General features: G+C 54.2%; 6 protein-coding genes across 6 annotated transcripts; 4 read left to right on the forward strand and 2 right to left on the reverse strand.

Moving 5' to 3' along the window:
• Positions 1-1,305: 1,305 nt before the first annotated feature.
• Positions 1,306-2,516, forward strand: M406DRAFT_358450 (uncharacterized protein; the record flags this gene model as incomplete). Its single annotated transcript, XM_040923899.1, has 1 exon — positions 1,306-2,516. A coding segment is annotated over exon 1 (981 nt), but the record flags the coding sequence as incomplete, so codon positions are not given.
• A 1,446-nt stretch (positions 2,517-3,962) lies between these two features.
• On the forward strand, positions 3,963-5,181 carry M406DRAFT_358451 (uncharacterized protein). The gene has a single exon (XM_040923900.1). It carries the CDS (start codon positions 4,059-4,061, stop codon positions 4,485-4,487), a length of 429 nt encoding a protein of 142 aa, XP_040772009.1. The 5' UTR covers positions 3,963-4,058; the 3' UTR covers positions 4,488-5,181.
• An 831-nt stretch (positions 5,182-6,012) lies between these two features.
• Positions 6,013-6,755, forward strand: M406DRAFT_103589 (uncharacterized protein). Its single transcript, XM_040915073.1, has one exon. It carries the CDS (start codon positions 6,030-6,032, stop codon positions 6,342-6,344), a length of 315 nt encoding a protein of 104 aa, XP_040772010.1. The 5' UTR covers positions 6,013-6,029; the 3' UTR covers positions 6,345-6,755.
• M406DRAFT_282939 (uncharacterized protein) lies at positions 6,743-10,084 on the reverse strand. The gene is made up of 4 exons (XM_040918495.1): positions 9,084-10,084; positions 7,163-8,982; positions 6,958-7,096; positions 6,743-6,891 (listed from the first exon to the last, which is right to left on the reverse strand). The coding sequence occupies exons 1-4, from the start codon at positions 9,389-9,391 to the stop codon at positions 6,858-6,860; spliced, it is 2,301 nt and encodes a 766-aa protein (XP_040772011.1). The 5' UTR covers positions 9,392-10,084; the 3' UTR covers positions 6,743-6,857.
• Positions 10,085-14,120: 4,036 nt separating this feature from the next.
• Positions 14,121-16,412, reverse strand: M406DRAFT_282944 (uncharacterized protein). The gene has a single exon (XM_040918496.1). It carries the CDS (start codon positions 16,290-16,292, stop codon positions 14,232-14,234), a length of 2,061 nt encoding a protein of 686 aa, XP_040772012.1. The 5' UTR covers positions 16,293-16,412; the 3' UTR covers positions 14,121-14,231.
• Positions 16,413-20,223: 3,811 nt separating this feature from the next.
• On the forward strand, positions 20,224-21,371 carry M406DRAFT_334646 (P-loop containing nucleoside triphosphate hydrolase protein; the record flags this gene model as incomplete). Its single annotated transcript, XM_040920962.1, has 3 exons — positions 20,224-20,427; positions 20,487-21,180; positions 21,274-21,371. The coding sequence occupies 3 exons, from the start codon at positions 20,224-20,226 to the stop codon at positions 21,369-21,371; spliced, it is 996 nt and encodes a 331-aa protein (XP_040772013.1).
• Positions 21,372-21,418: the final 47 nt, after the last annotated feature.

A 21,418-nucleotide genomic window follows, 5' to 3' on the forward strand; every position in this document is an offset into this window, starting at 1 on the left:
CGGCCGTTGGTATGCTGCTACTTCTGTACTGATTTTGTCATGCCATGTGAACCTAACATGATACGACTCTGCAACGTTCCCAACATGGCACATCCATCTCCCCGACGATGGGAGATACGCTACTGCTCACTGGGGGGGGGAAAGTCTGAATGGGGATTTTTTTTTTTTTTTTTTTTTTTTGATGGGCATACGATCGAGGCTACCTCATTGGTGATGTTTCACATGTTTTCCTCAGTAACCATTATGAAATCGTCGTCTAGAGAGGGCTTGGCAGACCCTCCATCCTCCTTCGGGTGCTTAGATCGATCGATGGCTCCCTAATGGCATTCCAGAGCAGCCGCCCAGACTTTCTTTGATACAAAGTACCACTAGCCAGTTGCTAGTCTGCTTGCCTGCTTGCCTGCCAGACCAAGGTCCTCCTTGGTTCGCACGGAAGTAGTACCGGTTGGCCCTCGTCAGGCGCGAGTGGAGAGATGCTAAGCTGGCTTTCTCCCGAAAGGGCTATCACAAAGGACCTGTGGTCTAGGATCCCTTTGTGCGGTTGACTTGCGCCCCCCCCCCCGCAGTCAGCACATCGAAGGGTTCTTTGTCCGGCCCCCTCCATCAGCACGAGATCAGTCGCAGCTCAATAGGCTGACTGTAGGGAAGGAAGAAAGGGTGCTGCTGTGCTATGATAGTAATATTATGGTAACGAGGAATTGCGCCTCCTTCCCCTGCGCCCCCCTGGCCCCCCTCCCCCCAATTCTTTATTTTCAAATAGGCTCTCTGCTTGCCAAGCTAGCAAATATGGCATCAATAAAGGAGGAAAACAAATATGTCAAAAGGACTCGGTTCCTGTCTCGGTGTGCCCCTTCCCCGCAATATCAATGACAATACCCTGTTCGAAGAGAATGGCTTTGATGGGACCAAAGGAAGGAAGGAAAGAGACAAAAAGGAAGGAGCACATTCCAGTAGTTGCCATCCCTACCAGTTTATGAACAGCAACAAACCCCACGGCCAAACTCTTTCTTTCCCTTTTTGATTGAAGATCCATTTCCTGCATATCTACTGTTGCCATGGATATCTGCGAAAAGGCTTCTTTTCCCTCTTATACCACCCCATTGGGCTCAAATGAAGAAACATCTTTCCCCCCTTCTTCAACATGGCATTCGTTTCCGGACATCTCCCCTCGTCCATTGCGTACACCTCCTCATCACTGTTTTCAGAAACATCATCCTTACCTGTATCGTCATCGCCAGAACCAGAACAAAAACAACAGCAACAGCGACAGCAACAGCAGCAGCAGCAGTTCAGCACAGGTATCAACGTGTGGTAGGAGGATAACCGTAGCAGCCTATCGACGACCACCTCGTCTACTGCAGCAGCCCACTACAGCTCAAACTCTAAGGGCTACTAGCTGGCCCACCAGTCACCCCTCCCCCTTACTGTCACCGTCACCCTTGGCTCGAGCATCTCCTCATTGTGCCAAACTACGGCAAACAAGCCAAGGAGAAGGGCCCAAAGGAACGAGGACCTGTTCCCCTCCAGAGTCAGGCATGCCCTTCACCCACACCATGGATTTCTCCATAGACAAAGAAGACTTCTTCCAGTTCTCCTCGTCGCCGATTCCTGGGTCTGAGGTTGGCAGTCCTGCGACAGGGCACCCTGCTCAGCACCACCACCAGCAGCAGCAGCAGGAGCAACAGTCTCGACCGCCTTCCGACTTCTTTGACCAGTACGTGGTCATTGGGAGGGAGGGCGCCGACGGTCATGAGCAGGGTCACAGCACAGATGAGAACTTCTTCGTACCCATCCATGGAGAGGAGGGGCTAGACACAGACCCTCGCCACCACCAACACCAACAACTTCTCCTCCTCCCAAACCAGCACCACTACCAACAACAACAGGCTAGACTAGCAGGGGAAGTCCTGTCCCGTCCCGCGTCAGCCTTGTCTCCCCCATCCTCCTCTTCCTCTTCCTCCCCCCCTCCCTCACACCATCACCCGGTAGGCCTCAGGGTAGACGGTGCTGCATCCCCGCCGGAGGAGTCAGCCGACATGATGTCGATCACAAACTCCCCCCCTTCCCTGTATGGAGGAGGGTCTAGTGGCTCCTCTGATTCGGCATCAGCCAAGTCGGGCGGGTCGGTGACGAACCATCTGCAGCAGCAGCAACAGCCGCAGCAGCAGCAGCAGCCGCACACGCACCGTCCCTGTCAGATGGGCCCACACCAGGACCAGCAGATCGCGGCAGGGAACTCAGCTCCGCGCGGTCTCGAGGGCGGCGATCCAGGGCAGGCTGGCGGCAGGTGTAGCTCAACCAACCACGTCGTTCTCGGCCACCTCAACCCTGAGACAGTGGAACAAAGGCGACGGCTCCTTAGTGGCCGGCGCGGGCTGGGCGCGCAGGACCAGCCCGCCGGTGGCTCCATCTCAGACTCTGAGCTGCTCAGGCTAGAGGGTCTAGCCGTGAACTCACCCCACGGCACGGTCGCACGTACTGTTGCGCCGTCATCGACTGCTGCTGCTGCTGCCACCTCGGTGGTAACTGTTATACCACCCATGTCCTCCTCGTTATCTGCATCTCCTTCTCGGGCGGCACATGGCCCTCTTGATCCTGCTCCTGCTCCTCCTCGTCATCCCCTGACAACAACAAACACCCCAGCCACACGAACAAGAAGAGCCACTGGCCAGCTCGCACCAGCAGCAGACGACATTGACCTATGCAACCTTAACAAGACAGGTGGTAGGCACACCATCCGAGCCAGCTCGCAGCGCAGATTCGAGTCCATATATTCCACAATCCGCCGGGCTGTAGGTTCCCGAGGCCGCCTCAATTCTCATCAGGGCCCTCTCAAGGCCCACAGCGGTCATCAGGGCGTGGTCCCCTCACACATGGAGTCCGCTCAAAAAGCTACCCGCCGCCTGGCCTCCGAGAGCCAGCCCATGTGGGACGGCATGCCTATCTCGCCGCCGCTGACGGACATGTCGCACAACTCAGCCCTTGTTCAACACGGGCCCGGCACCGGGGGCGGTGGTGGTGGCGGCGAAGGCGGCACACCGTCTCAGAACCCCTTCGCTGTCGGCATGATGGAGGATCCGTTCTTTGATTTCTCAGGCGCCGAGGGTATGCTCGGCCCTGCGGCGCGCATCAACGCAAGGAGCGTCGGGTTCAATGCCAACATCCCAAACACGCCCCTGGCCACGCCAAACCTCAAACCGGACGGGTCAGGCGATGAGTCCGCCAATTATTTTCCCACGACCAGTGAGCCGTGGCGGCTGAACGGGGTAGCGTGGGCCTCTTCGTACGACATGGGCGGCGGCACCACGCCGTTCCTCCACGGTGACGGCACCGTTGTCGATGTCTGGAACTCGGACCCTGCATCGGACAGCGGCAGCCTCGACTTCACCACGGCGGCGGCCTCCTCACAGCACAACACCACAGGAGACGGCGCGGCACATGGCAGCAGGAATCACCACAATCTCACGATCCAGGTGCCCTCTTATGTCTCGCATGCCGCCGAGGCACACCACACGCCCGGGTCGGACGAACTCGCGGGCGCGGGCCTAATGATCCACATGCCCCAGCCAAGAACACCCAACAGCGCCCCTCTCCTCTCGTCTCAGATCCACCAGACGCACAGCGGCATCCCTCTCCACGAGGCGTCTGTGTATCCCTTCCCTGACCCAAGTCACCAGCAGCAGCAGCACCAGCAGCACGCCCCAGGCAGCATGCACTCGATCCACGGCGCCTACGGGCTAGGACCCACGGCGATGACCGCCACCACCAACAACAACAACAACAACACCCTTGCGAGTACAACAACAGGCAACGGCCAAACGTCACCGAGCCGTCGTCATAAACCACGCGCCCCGTCTTCAGGGGCCCGGTACCACCACCAGGTCCCAGGCGGCGGCACAAGCGTGTCGCCCCGCAAGACGCGGCAGCCGAGCTCAGTCTCCTCGTCCCCTTCTCCCACCTCAGCAAGTCACGGTCACATCGGCGCCGCAGCTACCCGCCGTTCTCGGTCCTCCACCCGCCGCCAGGCCTCCATCAGCTTCAACAATGGTAGCGGCGCCATGAACAGCCTCGCGCACCGCAAGTCCACAACGGACCTGATTACCCCCAGCTCCGACGTGCAGACACACGCCGTCAAGAAGCGGCGGAGCACCTCGAGCTGGCGCGGATCCGGGCACCACTCGCGCCGCAGCGTGTCCGGTGCGTCCCTGTCCGGAGGGCTCTCCCTAGGAGACATGGGCGGTGGCGTCAACCTGGACGGCAGTGGTAACAGCGGATGCGGTGGACAAATTGGGTTCGTGAACTACACGCCCAGTGATCATAACGTGCTCATGACGGGTGTCGCTCCCAGCGGTTCCAGCAAGACCAAGGCCAGGAGAGAGAAGGAAGCCATGGAGAGGCAGAGAAAACTCAGCGAGGCCATGCTCAAGGCTGCCACGGCGGCTGGCATGGATGTCACTATGCTGAAGGAGGAAGGCATCGTCATCTGATGTGGAGGGAAGGGAAGGGGGGGGGGGGGAGAGGCGCAAGCAGAGACAAACAGACCTATGTCTTTCTCTCTTTCCCTCGCTCTCTTCCGCTTCGTCTTAGGCGTGTATGCGTGTGTGCGTGTGTGCGCGCGGGCGGGAAGTTCACGGACGAAGTAACACCGTGGCAAAGGGGAATACCCTCCCCCCCCCCCCAAAGCGCACTGTCCTTTTTTCCTGTTTCTTGGTTTTGTTTACTGGGCGTTGGTTTGGTTTGGTTTCCCTCCCTCATTCTGTTTGGTCACGTCTGCTTCTTCACCAGACTTGGGAACGATACTTCTCATTCGATCTGCAGCGCTCTTTAGGCGTTGTGATATGGGAATGTATCTTGGGAAAATAAGGTCATGGGTGATTCGGACTGTGATCTATTAATTGAACTCTTCAAGGAGTAATTGGGAGGGAGAAGGCATTCGGGCCTGTATTTGGGGAGTTTGGGGATCTATGTAATGAGGAAGGAGGAAGGAGGCGTTGGGGCCAAACGGATGGGATGATTGTGGGTGAAGAGACGCCAGGTCGCGTAATCGTCTGTCTGTTTTCAACAAACACGTTATTGAATCGCTCCTTGCCTTCTTTTTCTAATTTCCTTTTCATTATCATTAATATCTCCCAGTTGCGATCAGAAACTTGGGAAGAGGCAGCTTAATATATCTTTACCTTGATTTTCTTTTTCCTCTTTCCCCAAAAAAAATAAAGAGAGAAAAAAATCTTGGAATGATCTTGACCAAGTGGGGATGCCGTGCGTAGTAGATCTCTTTGCTTCTCAACCCTGACGTATGGGTAAAATTAGAAGGTATGGGAATCCTCGTTCATCCTATAGCGGGAAAGACATGTCCATGCAGCAGCATCATATTGATTGATGCTCAAGAAGATGGCGTCGTCCTGCAGCCACAATTCGGAAAGAAAGAGAGCGAGAGATTGGCGGCGTGGTAACCCTGCATGATCGTTCGTCAATATGAAGATGGAAGGACGGGCTGTGAAAGGAGCCCCGGGGGGGGGGGCCGGGGGGTGATCCTCGAGAAGAGCCCTAGCCGTGCCAAGAAGACGTTGCCATCTTCATTCGCTCATGCATGGTTCTTGTCACTGTCATTAAAAGAGACTGAAGATTCTAGGGAGAGGAAACAAAGAGTGACAGACTAGAAAAAGGGGGTTCCATACCAATTTAAAAGGGAAGAAGACACGAGGGGGAAAGGAAAAAAGAAAAGGAAGAAAAGGATGTGGCGGACCCTACTCACACTCATCTTCAAGGCGGGAGGGGGTTTTGAAACATTCTACCCCCTCCCTTGCGTCAATAGCTGAACAAGCTGACGAGTAGACTCAGATGGGCCTCACACCACCCATACCCCTTGATCTTTCCCGTCTTCACGATTAGTCTTGGCCGTCAACCAAAAGAAAGAAAAGAAGGGAGAGGGAAGAAGGCCCATGTTTGACACTTGTGACGATGAGAATAATGGATGAGCACCATTTCACGGGATGACACAAGAACTTCTCTGTGAACTTCAACAAAACATGTCAATTAGCTATATAAAGCCCAATGTAAATATCAGCCACTCCTTGCCTATCATCTCAAAAACGAATGATAATGACAAGTGGGCGAAACCAACACAGCGCGCGCCACTCTTTCGGCCCTGTCCCTGCAGCGCCAACGTGGCGCACTCGTTATTTGAGGGCCTCCCCGACTCCTTCTCAAGCAGCCTGGCTCAGCGGTGGGTTCGCCCGAGGATGCCGTCTTTACGTCCGCAACCTATCACTCATGCTAAAACGTCCTCTCCCCTTTTCTTAATCCCAATAATGGTACCACCGACATTTCTTTGGACCATTTAAAGCATGGCAGGATGCAGCAAATGCCATCTTTATCCGGGTATCCTGTGGGTGCAAGAATGAGAATTTTTAAGAACACTTGTATCGATCAACTCCCCGTGTGAACGTTTCAAGTTCCTGCTCGTTTGGGCTTTCAGAATGGTTCCCTGGTCCCAGAGCTCCTGACGCCGTTCCGTGTGCTCCTATAATGTGTGCCTTGACAAGCGGAAGAAAAGTGGTTGAGGTATGAAAAGATATCCAGGGAGTATCCAAGCCTGGTTTGTGGTGTGTGCGCTCGTGGGTAGTTGCACGCTGGCAGGTTGGTCGGCGGTAATGGGTCGGAGCGGCATATAAAGTCGGTAGGTGACACGTGGCGAACCCTCCCCCCATGTGGTATATTGGTGTTTCTTTCGAAATAACGTGGAATATGTATATATATATATGTGTATATGAAAGATCCTCTACTTCCATTGCGTCGTTAATGGCGACTCCGGCACAGGCATCGTCAGTACGCCTCGTGCCGCCGTTTGAAAATCGTTAGTGTTCATAACCAGCCCCACGCTGCCAGGGACTGAAGAAGTAAATGTTAGCCGCAGTTCATCTCCACTGGTGACGTTTCAAGTTGGCAGCTGCTTACCTCGTGGTATTCTGCGGCCGGTAGCCGCTGGCCGGGCTACCATTGTTTTGGCCCCGGTAAGCCGACAGGTTCGATGACGACCCATACGAACTTGGCGGCTGCATTGATGAACCACTTGGCTGTTGGCGAAGGTACTGCCCTCCGTTGTAGGCCTGGTATTGGGGCTGCTGTTGCTGCTGCCCCTGCCCAGGACTGGCACTGCGACTGTCATTCGGAAACAGTGGCACCGCAGGATCCACCGGTGAACGAGGCGCATCGCGGTATGCCGGTTGCGAGAGGGGTGAGTTGATCTGCTGGGGGACCTGCATGTGCGATGGGTCGGTGCGTCGCTTCAACGAGTCAGACGAGATCGACTCGGCATCATCGTCCAGATCGAAGGCCTTGTATCCATTCTTATCACCTCGGGCGGTCGCTGCCAGGGCATCCAGCTCGGTGGTTGTGTTGAGCTGCGTCTGGGACTTCATGAAGGAAGCTCGGTCGTCGGCCATGAATTGATATCTGGCATCAGGGTTCTTGCGGATCAGGACGATGACAGTCGTGACAATCAGCATGAGGAGCAGGACGAGGGCGAAAACCGCGTTGGCGAGCCAGAGAACCACGCCCACAACACCAGTGACGATGGCGGGCTGGTTGAAGACATCCGAGAAGATCAGGAGGAAGATGGAGTTCAGGAAATTGATGACGCAAATCGAAATGTTGAATGAGTTTGTGCTCTTGTCCATCCATGGCCGCAGGACACTGGCTCCGATGAGCGCCGCAGCCTCCAAGACGATAAAGGCCACAGCTTGCACAGTGGACGTGGTCTGCGCAAAAGCAATAAACATGCCCTTAACCAGGAGATAGGCGAGGGTGGGCACGATGAAGTAGTAAGCGGAGGCTCGGAACTGGACGTAGAGGAATCCCCACTTGTTCAGAGCCTGAGGGTCGGAGAACAGGATATAAGCCGGGTTCCTGTGCATAACGACGGAGCGGCGAGCGATCCGGATGACCTTGGAAGCAGCCCAGGACAGCGTGGCCAGCATGCCAAAGAAGAAGAAGACGGCGAGAACCACCTCAGCAGCTGAGTCCCTCTGGGTGAACTCCCAGAGACACAGGATGGTCATCTGGGGGAAGCCGATCAGGGTGAGGCGGAAGAGAATACCCTTTAGGACGGTAAACCAGCCATTGCGGAAGTCCACAAACTTGTTGCTCTTCATCCACTTATTTTTGACGGCGAGCTCGCAGAAACCCTTGAAAGCAGCGACGCCTGCCATGGTAAAGACCACAAAGATGCAGAAAAAGGTTAGACCGGTCATAAAGAGGTTTGTCGACTCGATCCCGGCCTTGTAGGCAACACGCTGGATACCGTAGACCACATAACTGCCGCTCGCGTTCTTGACGTTTCCTCGCTTCACTATGGACGATACTGTCTGCGAGACCGAGTCGAGGGCCCGAGGCATCATTGCAATAGCCCGCTTCGAGAGGGTGATGCCAGTCTCTGTCAGGGAACGCTTCATCTTGCGCTTCTCCACTTGCACTGAGACCGTCGTTAGGGAGTCAAACAGCTCAGAGGGCGTCCCGCCAGTGGCGCGCTGATACCATGTGAAGATGGTCTGCATGAAACCAACGCGGATGATGCCCATGCTCCACTGGAAATCCTGGGTCCAAGCTTGCACAATTGGAGGAAGATCGATGCTGGTCATTCCGAGCATGGCTTGACCTTGAAAGTAGCCAAAAAGCGACAGCGCATTGGCGGCAACGTGGGACGCTGCATTGGAGTGTCCGAGTCCAGAAATGACAGCCGACGAGCCCAGTGCAAGACCAGCGACGACAGCGGTGGCCCACTTGACACCCAGCAGGTTGACAGTCTTGCCGTTGGAGATATCGGCCTCGACACAGGCGACACTCTCGCCGTTGGATGTGTAGTTCATATACAGCCTTACTTTGGCGTCGAGATCGGGGAAGGTGTACGCAATGCCTGGAATCTCAGCAGCCGCACTCTCGCTCACGTCCAGCGCAAAAGTCAGCGCCATCTTTCCAGCAGTCCTACAGAAAGAAGAAGACAAGATGTTAGTATTATTTTGTCCGCTCCAGGAACCAGGTTCAGGGCGCCCAAGAGGGTTGGCTCGGCGTAGCAGCACACGTACATAGGACAGAGACCAGCCAGGTTGATTTTGCACGGATCGACCGTCTGCCTGATGATCTGGTAGCCGTACGCCGTGATTGTGGCATCGAAGACGACATTACCCTGGATCGACGAGGTTGCCGACAGGTCAACAGTAGCACTATTGTTAGCTGGGGTGTAGACGACATTGAACAGACTGGCTGTGAATCCTGAGTCGGACTGGCAGGTATTCAGGGAGCTGGACGAGAGCATCTGCTCTGCCCCAGCCGGGCGGCATATGGCCGCGAGGGAGGAGAGTAACAATATCGGAGTCCTTGATGTGAACCACATCTTGACGGATGCAGTAATAGTTGTGAAGACTTTAGGGGAGAAATGTATCGAGAACCGTGCCAAATGGGGATCTCGGGACTGGCGATGAACCTGTCGCTGCACGACCGGGTTCTCGCGAGAGAGGAAACGAATGTAAATCTGTAATGTTTATTCCGACATCAATGTAGTAGGGACGTCTCGAGGTCGACAGCGAGGTCTCTTCTTTTGTTCGAGGGAGAGTGAACGACTAAGCGGTCGGCTGCGGAGGTCGAACAAATTGGGGGTTTCCAAAGGAGGAGTCGGTTGATCGTAGAATGGAAAGGATTACTTGACGATGGTATCGGAGGCCGCGATCAAGGGCCGTCGTTGTTGGGGGCTGTCGGAGCGCGCGTCGCAGACCCAAGGAGAATAGCGAAGGAGGTCGGTCTGCCCTTTTTGTTTACCTTTGACGAGGCGTGGAATTCAATTCGACAAGTAGCCCCTCAGGAATGGTATGTTGTGTTGTAAAATGATGGTCGTGGTATTGTTGTACCCAAAAGTGTTGAAGAAATGTAGAGTCGAGATAATGAAGAAGAAGAATAAGGAGTAAGAGAGTTGAGACCTCTTCGAGGACCCAGACAGGCTGTTCTTGTGCTGATGAAGGAACAAAGGCCTGATCTGTGGTGCTGTTGGCTGGCGAAGATCTAGGTCTGTGGTGATAGAGGCGTCGAGGTCAAGAGTGGAAGTGTGTGTAGGTGTGTGTAAAAGGTCACGAACATGGAATTGAACGCGGAGTGAGAGGACGTTCCTGTCCTGCTTGGGCTGGGGCTGGGGCTGGGGTGGGAAGGGGGCCCAATGCGGTCGCGTGAGTGGATGGGTGGGTGGGAGGTCCCTGTAGTATGTGTGTGTGCTATGGTTTCCAGTGGGTGGTGGTGGATTCTAAAATTCGTGGTGGAGAAACAGTAGAGTGCGAAGGAAGGGGGGTGAGGGCGGACCCGTCTTGGTAGTCGTAATCAAAGGGGGGGACTTTTCCTCAAGGAAAAGAGAAGCGAGAGAGGAACGTGCTTTGACGGCACGAGCCAGCGTATGGCTATGTACTGATGTACTGCGTGCGGACTTCTCAGTATGGTACCATACATAGTAATACCATAGCAGCATATCGCAGAATTCCAGGGGCCTAGTCACCCAAGACAATTGGCCCGTCACAGTAAATTGCAGCGCCAATTAGTGGTGGTGAGGTAGCCTGTAGTAGTCAAGGGGTAGAAGCTTGGCACTGCACTACCCGCATGACACACCAGGGCTCCGTAGCCAGAACAGGTACCCCCTTCCTCCTGATGTACCAGGTTCATGGTCACAACACTAACAGAGGTACTTGTGTGGAAAGCTGGGACCACGCCCTGATGCAGGTACGGATGCGCCTGCGAGCTCGTTACGAGTCCAATGTGGACCTTTCAGCACGGAGCACGGCTACTATGGCACCTGCCTCCTCTTCTCAGGAATGAATGGAACCCAACTTTCACTCGTCGCCTTCGCTCTTGCCCACTAAACAGGGCTGATTTGAATTCTGCCGTCAGCAAACCTCAATCCATTGCCGTCGCAACGGGCATCAATAACGGCATTTCACCACTGGTCATCACCAACCGACCCTCTACCGCCACACCATCATGTGGTCTCGAGGATTCCTGCATAACATGACAAAGCCACGCAGGGTAGCGCGGCAGAGCTGCAGAGATGACGTCCACACTGCATTTCTGATGCATGAAGCGAGCCAAGTTTCTGATCGCCCAGCCAGAGCCAGGTCCCCGCCCCCAAGACGTCTGCAGTGTGGCCAATACCAACCACCCCAGGTAGTCCCCAGCAACCGAGCATTCAAGACTGAGTGGGTGAACGGGGGTGGCTGGTTAGAGACTGCTGGTGCATACTCTAGGCCTCTCCAGTCTTTGTTGTTGTAGGTGAAGATCAAGCAAACAGCGTCAATTGCGGTTGATTTTTTTGGTCATCTTGTCTTCTTCAAACCCCAAGGCGCTGCCGCTGGGTTAGCAGAACTTTGTTTCTCGCCAACTCTCCACCGCCTCGTGTCCCCATCTTCAACACGGATATAAGCGTGCCGGGACATTACATTACATTACGAGGGAGGCATATTCAGCTTTCGTCATCATCCCACGTCCATTCGATGTTAGCCATGGGGTCCCATCCCGTCTGCGAATAGGCGGTCTCGAGTCTCAACGAAAAGGCCAGAAGAAGAGACCAGATGGGCCAAAAATAAGAACTCTATGCGTACAGCGTTCCCATGGCGCAGTGGGCAGCCAAGCAGATGGTGCTGATCACCTCAGAAAAGGCCAGACGCTGGCCACGGTCGCTCGCTCTGGGCCCGGGTCCTCAAAAAAGGTCGGAATCCCAAGGCCGTTCTGTATCAAGAACGCGGCGTCTCAGAGCGCTGGTCCTCCCTTGCCAATGGGCATGGCTAGACCCTGGTGTTTGTTGCGTCTGAAGCACTCCGTGTCTTCGACCCTGGCATACCTGGCAGGCCTTGGCTTGCTTGGTTAACTTTTCCATTGTCGCTTTGTTGTGCACAGCCACGCTCCACTCAAATTTGGGCGAATACGGAGCACCACACCACCACCATACACTACGGCGGCGCTTCTCTCGATTGCCTACCAAACAGATTTAACAAAAAAGGGAAGAACCTTGCACTCGGCTAAGGGCTACCGAACCTTCCTTTCATACTGCGTCCTTTGATGGTTTAATTGGATCGCTGCGTGCTATGGAAACCTGATGGCACGCGCTCATCTATCCCGTACAACAAGAAACTCGGCAGAGAAAGGTCGATCTAACACGTCCCGTGTGCTAGACTACGCCAGATCAGCCGGATTTTTGGAGACCTTCCCTGGAGTATGGCATGCAGATGGATTGCTCGTCATGCATAGCGTGTACTATGGTGCAGAGATCGACACAACAATCCGGGACGAGGCATCCACGGGACCTCAATCTCAACAACCCACCACTGAGCATCCGTGCTTTCCTGGACCATGAGGAGAGCTCTGGGCTGGGCAGATCAACGGTCACAAGGCTGCGACGTGGTGTTCTGCAGTAAACCCCCCTTCCTTACGCCCCCTTGCTCCCTGCTCATGTGGACCCCCTTTTTTGGGTTGTATTCTCCGACCCTGTATGAAGCACCGTTCTGCGACACCTCCAAGCCTCCAAGGCGTTGCAGCCACACCAAAACGAAGCGTCGCCAATCGAGGCGGTGGATGAAAATCTGCAATCTTCAAACGTGCACTGGAACACATGGCTTTTGCGCCTGGCGTTTCGTGCATGCCAGCTATCATTCTCCCCCGGTTCATGGCATCTGGGGTTCTCCTGGAAGATCCAATCTAAGCAATCTATTTCCAGGTCCGGTCCGGCGGGGCAGTGGAGCCCGAGCAACGTCGCTGGCCGTGTCAAACTGTGTGTCTCCGAGTATTTGCCCGCCCTACATACACAGAAGAGCATGCAGAACATCTAAAGTGCATTGCAGCACCTTCACAGCCTCGCTTGCTCTCGGTATCAGTAGCCGTAATCAACTCGTCCGGTCCATCAGCAACGCCCAACAAGTTACGGCCCCGCCACTATGTGCTTCGCCCTGGTGCTCGCAACTCGGCACTCACGTGGAGAAATTGACAATCGTCCATAAAAACCCCCTTGTACGGCTCTTGCGTGCCGTCCTACTCCCTACGTTCACTGCATCAAACCCCTGAGAGGAGTCGGAGCATTTCGCTCCCTCCTGCAACCTGTGTTCCCTTCCCCGAGCTCGACCTTCTTTGTGTGGGGTGCGTCATTGCAAGTCTAGATCGGAATTTGAAATGTGGGATAGAAGCTGCAAATGAACGGCACAGGTGCCGACCTTAGCACTAGCAACATGGACCCTGAGTGCCCGAGAACGTTTCGTACTGACCCCAGCGAGGCTTTGCATAGGCTGGACTCTGTAAGCTGAGTCGAGCCGTTGCAGGCAAATGTATTTTGCCACCAAATCATCAATCGTATTTGCATATCGTCAGCGTATAACGGACTTTAGCAACCGCTTCTCCTCATTGGGTGCATGGGCTGGCTATGTGCGTGGCAGCCCAAGGCCGAGGCGTATAAACAAAGTTAGCGTAGCTTATACGATGATTACTATCTGCCCAGATAATAACACAGCCTCATTACATCCACAAGGCGGATTTGGCTGACGAGGCAATTGTAGCTGCAACCCAAGCTGCTTTCCCCCTCTATTTCTTCTTCTTTTTCTCTTTTCGTCTCTGTAATCTAGGAACCCACGAGTTGGTGATCTCTAACCTTGTTGAGATGTCAACGCATCATACGAAGTTTCAATATTATGTCTCCAATCCTCATCACTTGACACTGTGTAGATCACCATTTCCTCGGCCGCCTTCAGCCTCATGTAATCGGGTGCTACGGTAGCAGCACAGAAGACCCCCCCCCCCCCTCCTCCCCAACAGAAAAAAGAAACTAGGCCTACCAAAAGTCGTCCTTTTATCAAAACCACCACGCCTCTCTTCCCCACGGCCACGACTCTGGTACACGCTCATCCATTCCGGCCACTATGTGCCTGGAGTCGTAGCCCCGTGGGGTACAGCTAGCAAAGAATATATTGTCGTAGATTCAGCGCGCTCCTTGATACAACCTGCCGAGAGAGACGCTTTCAGGCTTACATAACCAGTGTATCGCGCAGGCGATCTTTGTGAATATGCCGTGTCTGGGAAAAGAATAAAGGGAGGACTATTTTCGGGTTGGGGGTGGGGGGGTATCTATTCATTGCTCTCGTTGTAAAACTACAAATTCTGCCACCCTTCCGCAGAGTATTATACAATACACTTTCAACGCTCTAGTCGGCGACCCCTACTTACACCCACTCCTCAAAGCTCTCCATCCACGGATTATTACTCCTGCTAAAGTCCACACCGTGCCTATACGTAGCGCTGAGCTCCTCCTCGTCCACACCGCAGTGCGTCTTGCCGTCCCTGCCCTCGAACCAGCCCAGGCCGTAGCTCTTGTTGATGTCGGTCAGGTGCTGCAGCATGGCGGCGTTGGAGTACTGCTCCGTGCCCACGAAGTCGTACAGCATCTTGCTCTGGTGGATGAACGCCAGCACGCTGGCGATGGTGTTGGGCTGACGCGGCAGGAAGGGTTTGCGCCGACGGACAAACACCAGCGCCGCGACGACGCCCATGTACAGCAGGATGCAGATGGCCGACACGAGAGACAGCCAGAAGCTGTGCACCGTCTCCTCGCCTGCGTCGATGCTCCCGCCTTCTTTGGGAGCAGATGATGATGATGATGATGACGATGACGATGACGACGACGGCCCAAAGGCACGGCCCTCGACCGTGGCGAGCGAGGAGACCAGGACGGTCAGCATCTCGGTCATGACCGTGCCGAAGCCCACGGCGGCGACGAGCCAGTGCCGGCCAAAGAGGGCCTTGACGGCCACCCAGGCGAAGGGCATGGCGGTGTAGTCGAGCGTGAGGGTCCTGGGCGGGGCGTGGCGGCGGTAGAGGATGTAGAAGGGCTCCATCAGCCGGACGGTCGTGTCCAGCGCACCCCAGCCGAGCTTGATGCAGACGGCCAGCGCGGTGATGACCCAGGGGGCCTTGTCGGTCCAGTCCCCCGCCGGCGTGAAGAGAAAGACGGGGAGGAAGATGGTGAAGAGGGCGATGCCGGAGATGTAGGCAATGGACCCCTGTGGGCGAAACATGAGCGGGTGTGGGTTCAGGGTGAGCTGGTACTTGGCGGACGACTCGGCCACGTCTAGCGGCTGGCCTGTGATCTTGGCCAGGGCACTGCTGAGATCGGCATTGTTCTTGTCGTAGTCGCTATCGTCCATCGGCGCGAGGGAGGAGTTGCGCAGTATGTAGCGGTGGTTCTTGAGTTTTCTGTGAATGTCCTCGTGGGTTGCGACGTCACAATTCTTGAAGTCCATCAGGATATGCGATACGTTTGCCATGGCTGCCAGGCCGGCGATGCCCTTAACGTCCGCCAGCAGGCCGGACCGTCGCGTGTTGAGCTGGTAGAACAAGACACAGCCCAATAATGCGATGATGATCAGCACAGCCTCGTTGAGCCGCGACCACACGGGATCAATGGAGATATGCTTTTCTATCTCTGGGTTTGCCATTCGTGTTGCGCTGTCTGGCGACAAGTTGATGGACGCCGAGACGAGAGTTGGGACGGCGGAGACGGCGAGGATAGACGCAATGGATGCGATGGTCACGGCGTAGTGCCGCCGGCGAAACGCGTGAAGCGGTTGCAGGAAGCTGAAGCTCGTGATATAATCCACGTTGAGCGTCTCAGCGGCGGTTGCTCCACCATCCTTGGAGAGCTGGTAGTAGGCTTCCAGCCGCTTCACGTCAAAGTCTGCCGTCTGCCACAGCACGCCGTAGATGACAGCTATGAGGGTCGGTAGGAACTTGATGGAGAAGTATTCGAGGCTGTCGATGTCTGCAGGCTTTTGGAAGTGCACTAGACCTCCCTCCTTGGACTGTGCTGACCGTTGATACAGAGCCTCGGTCGAGCCTGCTAACACAAACGACAGCAAAATCAGCATGAGTAGGTATGGCCACCGCATCGAGAATGGCTTCCAGTCGGGATGCGGGTAGAACGTCTCTACTCTGCGCGTCACCTTGACGGGTATCGTTGTAGTGCGCTTGGAAAGATCCCGCAACTCCTCAGATTCTCCGGGCATCGCGTCTCCCGCCACGAAGCTCAGGTCGATCTTGGAACCTCGATGGCTCACAGAGTGAGATGGCTTGGGCCGGTCTGTCGCTTCGGGCTCCTCGATAATGACCTGAACAGCCTTGCCTGTCCTGTCAGCCTCACTCTGGCCCAATGCCTTGCGAGTCTCGGATCTGCTCAGAGACAACTTTCGTCGAGAAAAGGACATTGCTCTGGATGGCATTCGCTGCATGATCGGCGACGAGGGGGACGACGGCAAGTCCGCCTCTCGTATTTGGATTATGGGGCTCTTGAAGCCCGCACCCAGTCCTCCAGTCAACTGCCCTGCCTGCTCTTGCTCCTGCCATGCTTTCGCCCTGTCATCAGCTTCATGTGGTTTATCATTGGATGCTGCAGCCGTTGGCCGTGGTGCTGATGCTGGTGCTGGGCGCATAGATTTTGACGAATCGGGACTTGACTCATCGGCTCCGTCTATGGGAGCTGCAGCGGGAAGAAGGCCTTCCTCAAGGTTTTCCTCACGTTCGGGAATCGCATCGACTGCTGCGGTGCCACCTAGACCCGCGTACCGTCCTCCACGTGAAGTGCGCTTGCTCGTCTTCCGGGAGGCTCTGCCTGAGGTACGTCCGTCTCCGGCGCCGATCTGTTGGTATGCGCCTCCATCGCTCACAGAAAATGGTCGAGGCCAGTGGCCAGAACTCGATCGGTCGACTTCAGGGCTGCTACTGCTGCTGCTGCTGCTGGCGAACTGCGTAGGGGGCGAGACCATGGATTCCTGCCCATAAGTGGGACTTCCTGGCGGGCTGACGTCTCCATCATCGTAGAATTGCAAGCTGCTGATGTCGTGAAAGGACTCAATACGCGCGCTAAATCTGGCTCTTAATGGCGGACGGCCAGAGCTCTGCTGTTGCTGCTCCTCCTGCTGCTGCTGCTCATGAGCTTCTTCTGGGAACCGCGGCGTGGAGTCGTTGGCCTGCTGCTCCATGTTCACAGCACAACCTGCTTCATCCAGCAGGGTCGCGAGACCCAACGTCCTTGCTGGCAGCGTGAGATGGGTCTGCCCAGCCAATGAGCTTGCTGGTGTCTTGGGACAAGACTGACACTGAAAATAACGAATGAGAGTGCTCTGGAACGTGGGAACGAGTGACGCGTCACATCAGGCTGCCGGCAAGACGGGGCGATGACAAGAAGTCCAGAGGTATAGGAGAGACGAGAGAGAAGACTTGTCAAGCGAGTTGCATAAGGCTCCGGAGAAGAATGCATTGGGAGGATTCGTTTGGTTTCCCCGTGAATCCTCCGATGCGGCTGAGTTGCGCGTATACGGCCAAGATAACGCTAAGTCAAAACAAGACGAGGTGCGCCTTTTAGCTGTCAGGGTAAATAGTGCTCTGTATGAGGGGGGCTGGCTGCTTGCCAATATTGAGGCATGGCCCAACAAGCTGGACGAGAGCGGGCTATGCACCCTGTTCCAACCAACAAATTCCTACCGGGTGCGCTGGCAAAGATGCTTGTAGATGTCTGCAGAACAAGCGTCTGGCGGTTTGGACGGACAGTGACAGGCATGGTACTTGCTGCAGAAGTTCGCGCCACTAACAAAGATTTTGGTATAAAATGCGGTGGCTGCCTCTCGTCAGCGGCACTGAAGACTTAAGTCAGTCAGGTTGTGACCACAGTTCTGATGAGGCTCGACAGACAGAATGATTGACTGCCTGACTGCCTGCCTGCCAACCTCACTCAACCATGAATCAACATTGACACAAGGCGCCAGCTCGACGGCGTGTCCCATTATTGATCCTTCGATCCAGAGGGAACAACAACCAGAAGTGTCTGCTTGTCAGACAGGCTCGATCTGCCCGGCATCATTCTCAGTAAAATCATGTTGGAGGTGCAGTGGTAAGATGAAACCTGTTGGTAGAGTTCAAAGTAAGGGAATGCATGTGAAGTGGGTTTTGGAGCCTTGTGGTTTGTGGGACGGACCGGCCGCTAATCATAGCGCTGTTCTATAGTGTCATATCAGTGGGCGCATGACCTGCATGGTCACTGGGCGCTTAGCGACCCAGGCAGGCCAGGGTGCTGGGTCCTTTATACTGTAATTCTATAGCAGTGGTAATTAAGTACTTAGTCATTAGCTGCTCGTACTATGACTTTCTGGGCTGCCCTGACGGCGAACCTCCTTCGACCAGCAGTGCTCTTTCCTTTTACTGCCACTATACCGTGTGAAGGATTCCCAACAATTTGTCTCGCCATGTCCTTCAGGCCTTTTATAATTCACAAAAGTCTGTTCTTTCATAGTACAGACGGATCGAGCCTCGTTGTAGATTGTCTCGTTACCTTGCGCTTGATGTAGAAGTCGGCCAGCCTGGGGCAAACATGAACACCACTACGCATCAAATCCAATACGGTAATGTATAATGACATAAAGTAACTAAGTCGAGTAACGTTTTTATCTCTTCGTTAGCACTCTCTATTTAATGCTCAGCTTTTGTATGCTTCAGATAGTATAATGTCTCACCGCTTAGCAGAATTGCTAATGAGAAATGTAGGGTCTGCGTTGGGCCTCGTTTGTCTCTAATTCCGTTATAAATATTACTTGAGATTTAGGTCCTTGGTTCCAACCCTCTCTTGATGATGTTGTTACTTTTCTCCTGCGGACGTGCTGTCTAGACCGTCTAAAGTAGTGATTTTCTGCTGAAGCTCTAGGGTAGCTTGGTCAGTTCATATTATAATATAATTCACAGCTTTCTTTTTGACTACGTGCAATATTCCGACGGATGCTTCATCTCTTCCACAAGTCCAAATAGACTTTCAAGAACACAAATTCCATCATGTTTTTCGAGGTAGTAGCCGATAGAGTAAAGAGGTAGGCCTAGATCAAAAATCAAGTATACAAAATGTACGATGGGAAGGATAATGATTACACCACAAGCATCTCGAGATCGGAGGACGGCCACAGACGAGTGCGCTTTAGGAAGAGTGAAGCTGTGAAGATGCAGGTTGAAGATACTTCCTTAAGAAGTATGTTTGGAAGGAAGTGGAATAAGCGCTTATGAATTGGGACTCTTTCCTCCACTTGCGCAAAGGCCAAGTAAAAAACCGCCATCAAGCCAAGTGCTACGGTTCTAAGGCCAGAACAAAGAACTTGCAGTAGACGTCGTGTATTGAAAATCCTAATACCACGAATTTGCCGTGGCTCCGAGTGGTTCTGATCATATCAGATATTAAATCGTCCTTGTATATTTACAGGGTATGCTGCAACGACTGTCAATATTTAGAGCCAATATTTGGCCGTGAGTATTAGATAAGGTGTAATATTGATTCGAACCTTGCCGGAGCACGAAACCTTAGGGAGCTGACGTGACCAGCTACGAAGTTTAGACAATTACATGAATTAAAGGATTTTATGTTCCGAACAAGTCATTCACGTGTTACTAGAGATACGGACGGAAGAGTGACGTGGTTTTGATGCAGTACTCCCGATGTTGAGCTTCCACAAATCAAATAGGAACCACTTAACACATAAATTGCCATGTCGTACCCGTTGGACTCTGGGTTATTATGAAGGTAGCCCTTTCGATCTTGCGGGCTTCCCCCTGTCTCCTTCCCTTTCTTTCCGTGTGTACAATCAACATATCTGTCCAAAAACTTACTTGGAAACCCAAAAAAGACAACGTGCCGCAGCATGCTGTGACACGGTCGGTACTTCCACGGATATGACTTCATTCTTCTCATTTGAGAGAGAATTTCGGAGGCCTCGTTTCAACATCAAGCTACAGTGATGCAGGAGTGAGACAAATGTCAAGGGCGATATTCACTACATTTCTAGACTTCGTATCCTTCTCAAGGTCGGCATAATTATTGGGCTATTGTTGGAGTGACCACCCACAATAGTAGGTCAATTTTTGAGACAATCGGGAGTTTGTGATGGCTCTTGGACAGTGTCACTATTGTACACTGAAGCAGAACTTCCTTTGTGCTCTCAAAATAGACTTTGACTTTTGCAACTGGTGTCTCCACGAAATGGTTGTTACAGCTCGAGCCCCGACGTCCTCGAAGCGTACCAGCGCAACCTGATGCTCTCTGCGACTTTTCGCACTCTCGTTACCTCTTCCCAGTTTTGGTCATTTTCTTCTCTTCCAATCACTAATTTAAACAAATATACCTTCACCATGTGTTCCATGGTCTTCTCAGACGAAGAGGCGCGCTTTCTGCGACTCGTTCTGCGACTGGCCGAAAAAGAACCTGACGACAACCGAGCAAGCTGGGCAATCAATGGACTGCACAGCACAGAGAAGAAAGCAAAGCCGGCGGACGAGTTACGGATCCTTGTGATCGGCGACAAAGGAGTCGGCAAGACAAGCCTCCTCGCCAAGGTAGGTATTCGTCCCATGCGGACTCTGATGCAAACCAGGGCAACTAACATGTACGATAGCTCTGCACAGGCGTCTTCCCCGACCCATCCACGATCTCGACGTCCGTCTATGCCCATGGCTGCCGCCACAGCATCACCATCGACTCGAGGCTCTACGCGATCGACGCGCTCGAGCTACCAGCAGACCACCTCGCCGCACCCGAGCGCCTCGCGCAGGCCCTCGCCATCACCGACGCCGCCATTTTGGTCTACGACATCACCAACCTAGCCTCTATAACCTACCTCAAGTCCCTCGCCAGCGCGATTGACGAGGCGGTTCACCACAGCGACAACAGCAAGACGTCATCCAACCCACCCGCCGAGAAACGCAGCACCGCCTTCTGCCACCACCACTTCACCAGCTCATCCACCCGCAAGGATAACAATAACAACAACACACCGACACCTCCCGCCCGCCCCTACCACTTCCTCCTCCTCGGCACCAAGACCGATGTCCCTTCTCCGCTGCGCGAGGTGACCTGGCTCGAGGGCCACGTCGCAGCCACCGAGTTCTTCGGACCGTCAGGCGTCGCGGGTGGGGCCAGTGCGAGTTTTATGGAGGTTTCGGCAAGAACGGGCGAGAACATTGGCGCAGCGTTTCGACTTCTGGGTCGGGAGGTGCTGATGAGCCGGATGGAGAGGCAGAAGTATTTCTTGGCGCAGCAACAGCGAGGGCGGTGCAGGGGCGGGGCCAATGGTGGTAGTAGTAAGAGAGGTGTGTGTCTATGGTCCTCTGTATTTGATTTTGATGATGGCGATGACGACGAGAGGAGTAATGCTGACCAAGACGGTCTTGTTGACTGTGCAGATGGGGGTGGCGTGCTTGCGGGGAGCATGAGGAAACGTTGGTGTGCTTTGAAGTCGACTCTGTCAAGTGGCATCTTCAGAAAGGAGGGTGGAAAGTAGTGGGAAGTAATGAAAATGGCTTTGTCAACATTTGCTCATGGATTTTC

Source organism: Cryphonectria parasitica (assembly GCF_011745365.1).
Source record: "Cryphonectria parasitica EP155 unplaced genomic scaffold M406scaffold_9, whole genome shotgun sequence".
NCBI classification, from domain to species: Eukaryota; Fungi; Ascomycota; class Sordariomycetes; order Diaporthales; family Cryphonectriaceae; genus Cryphonectria; species Cryphonectria parasitica.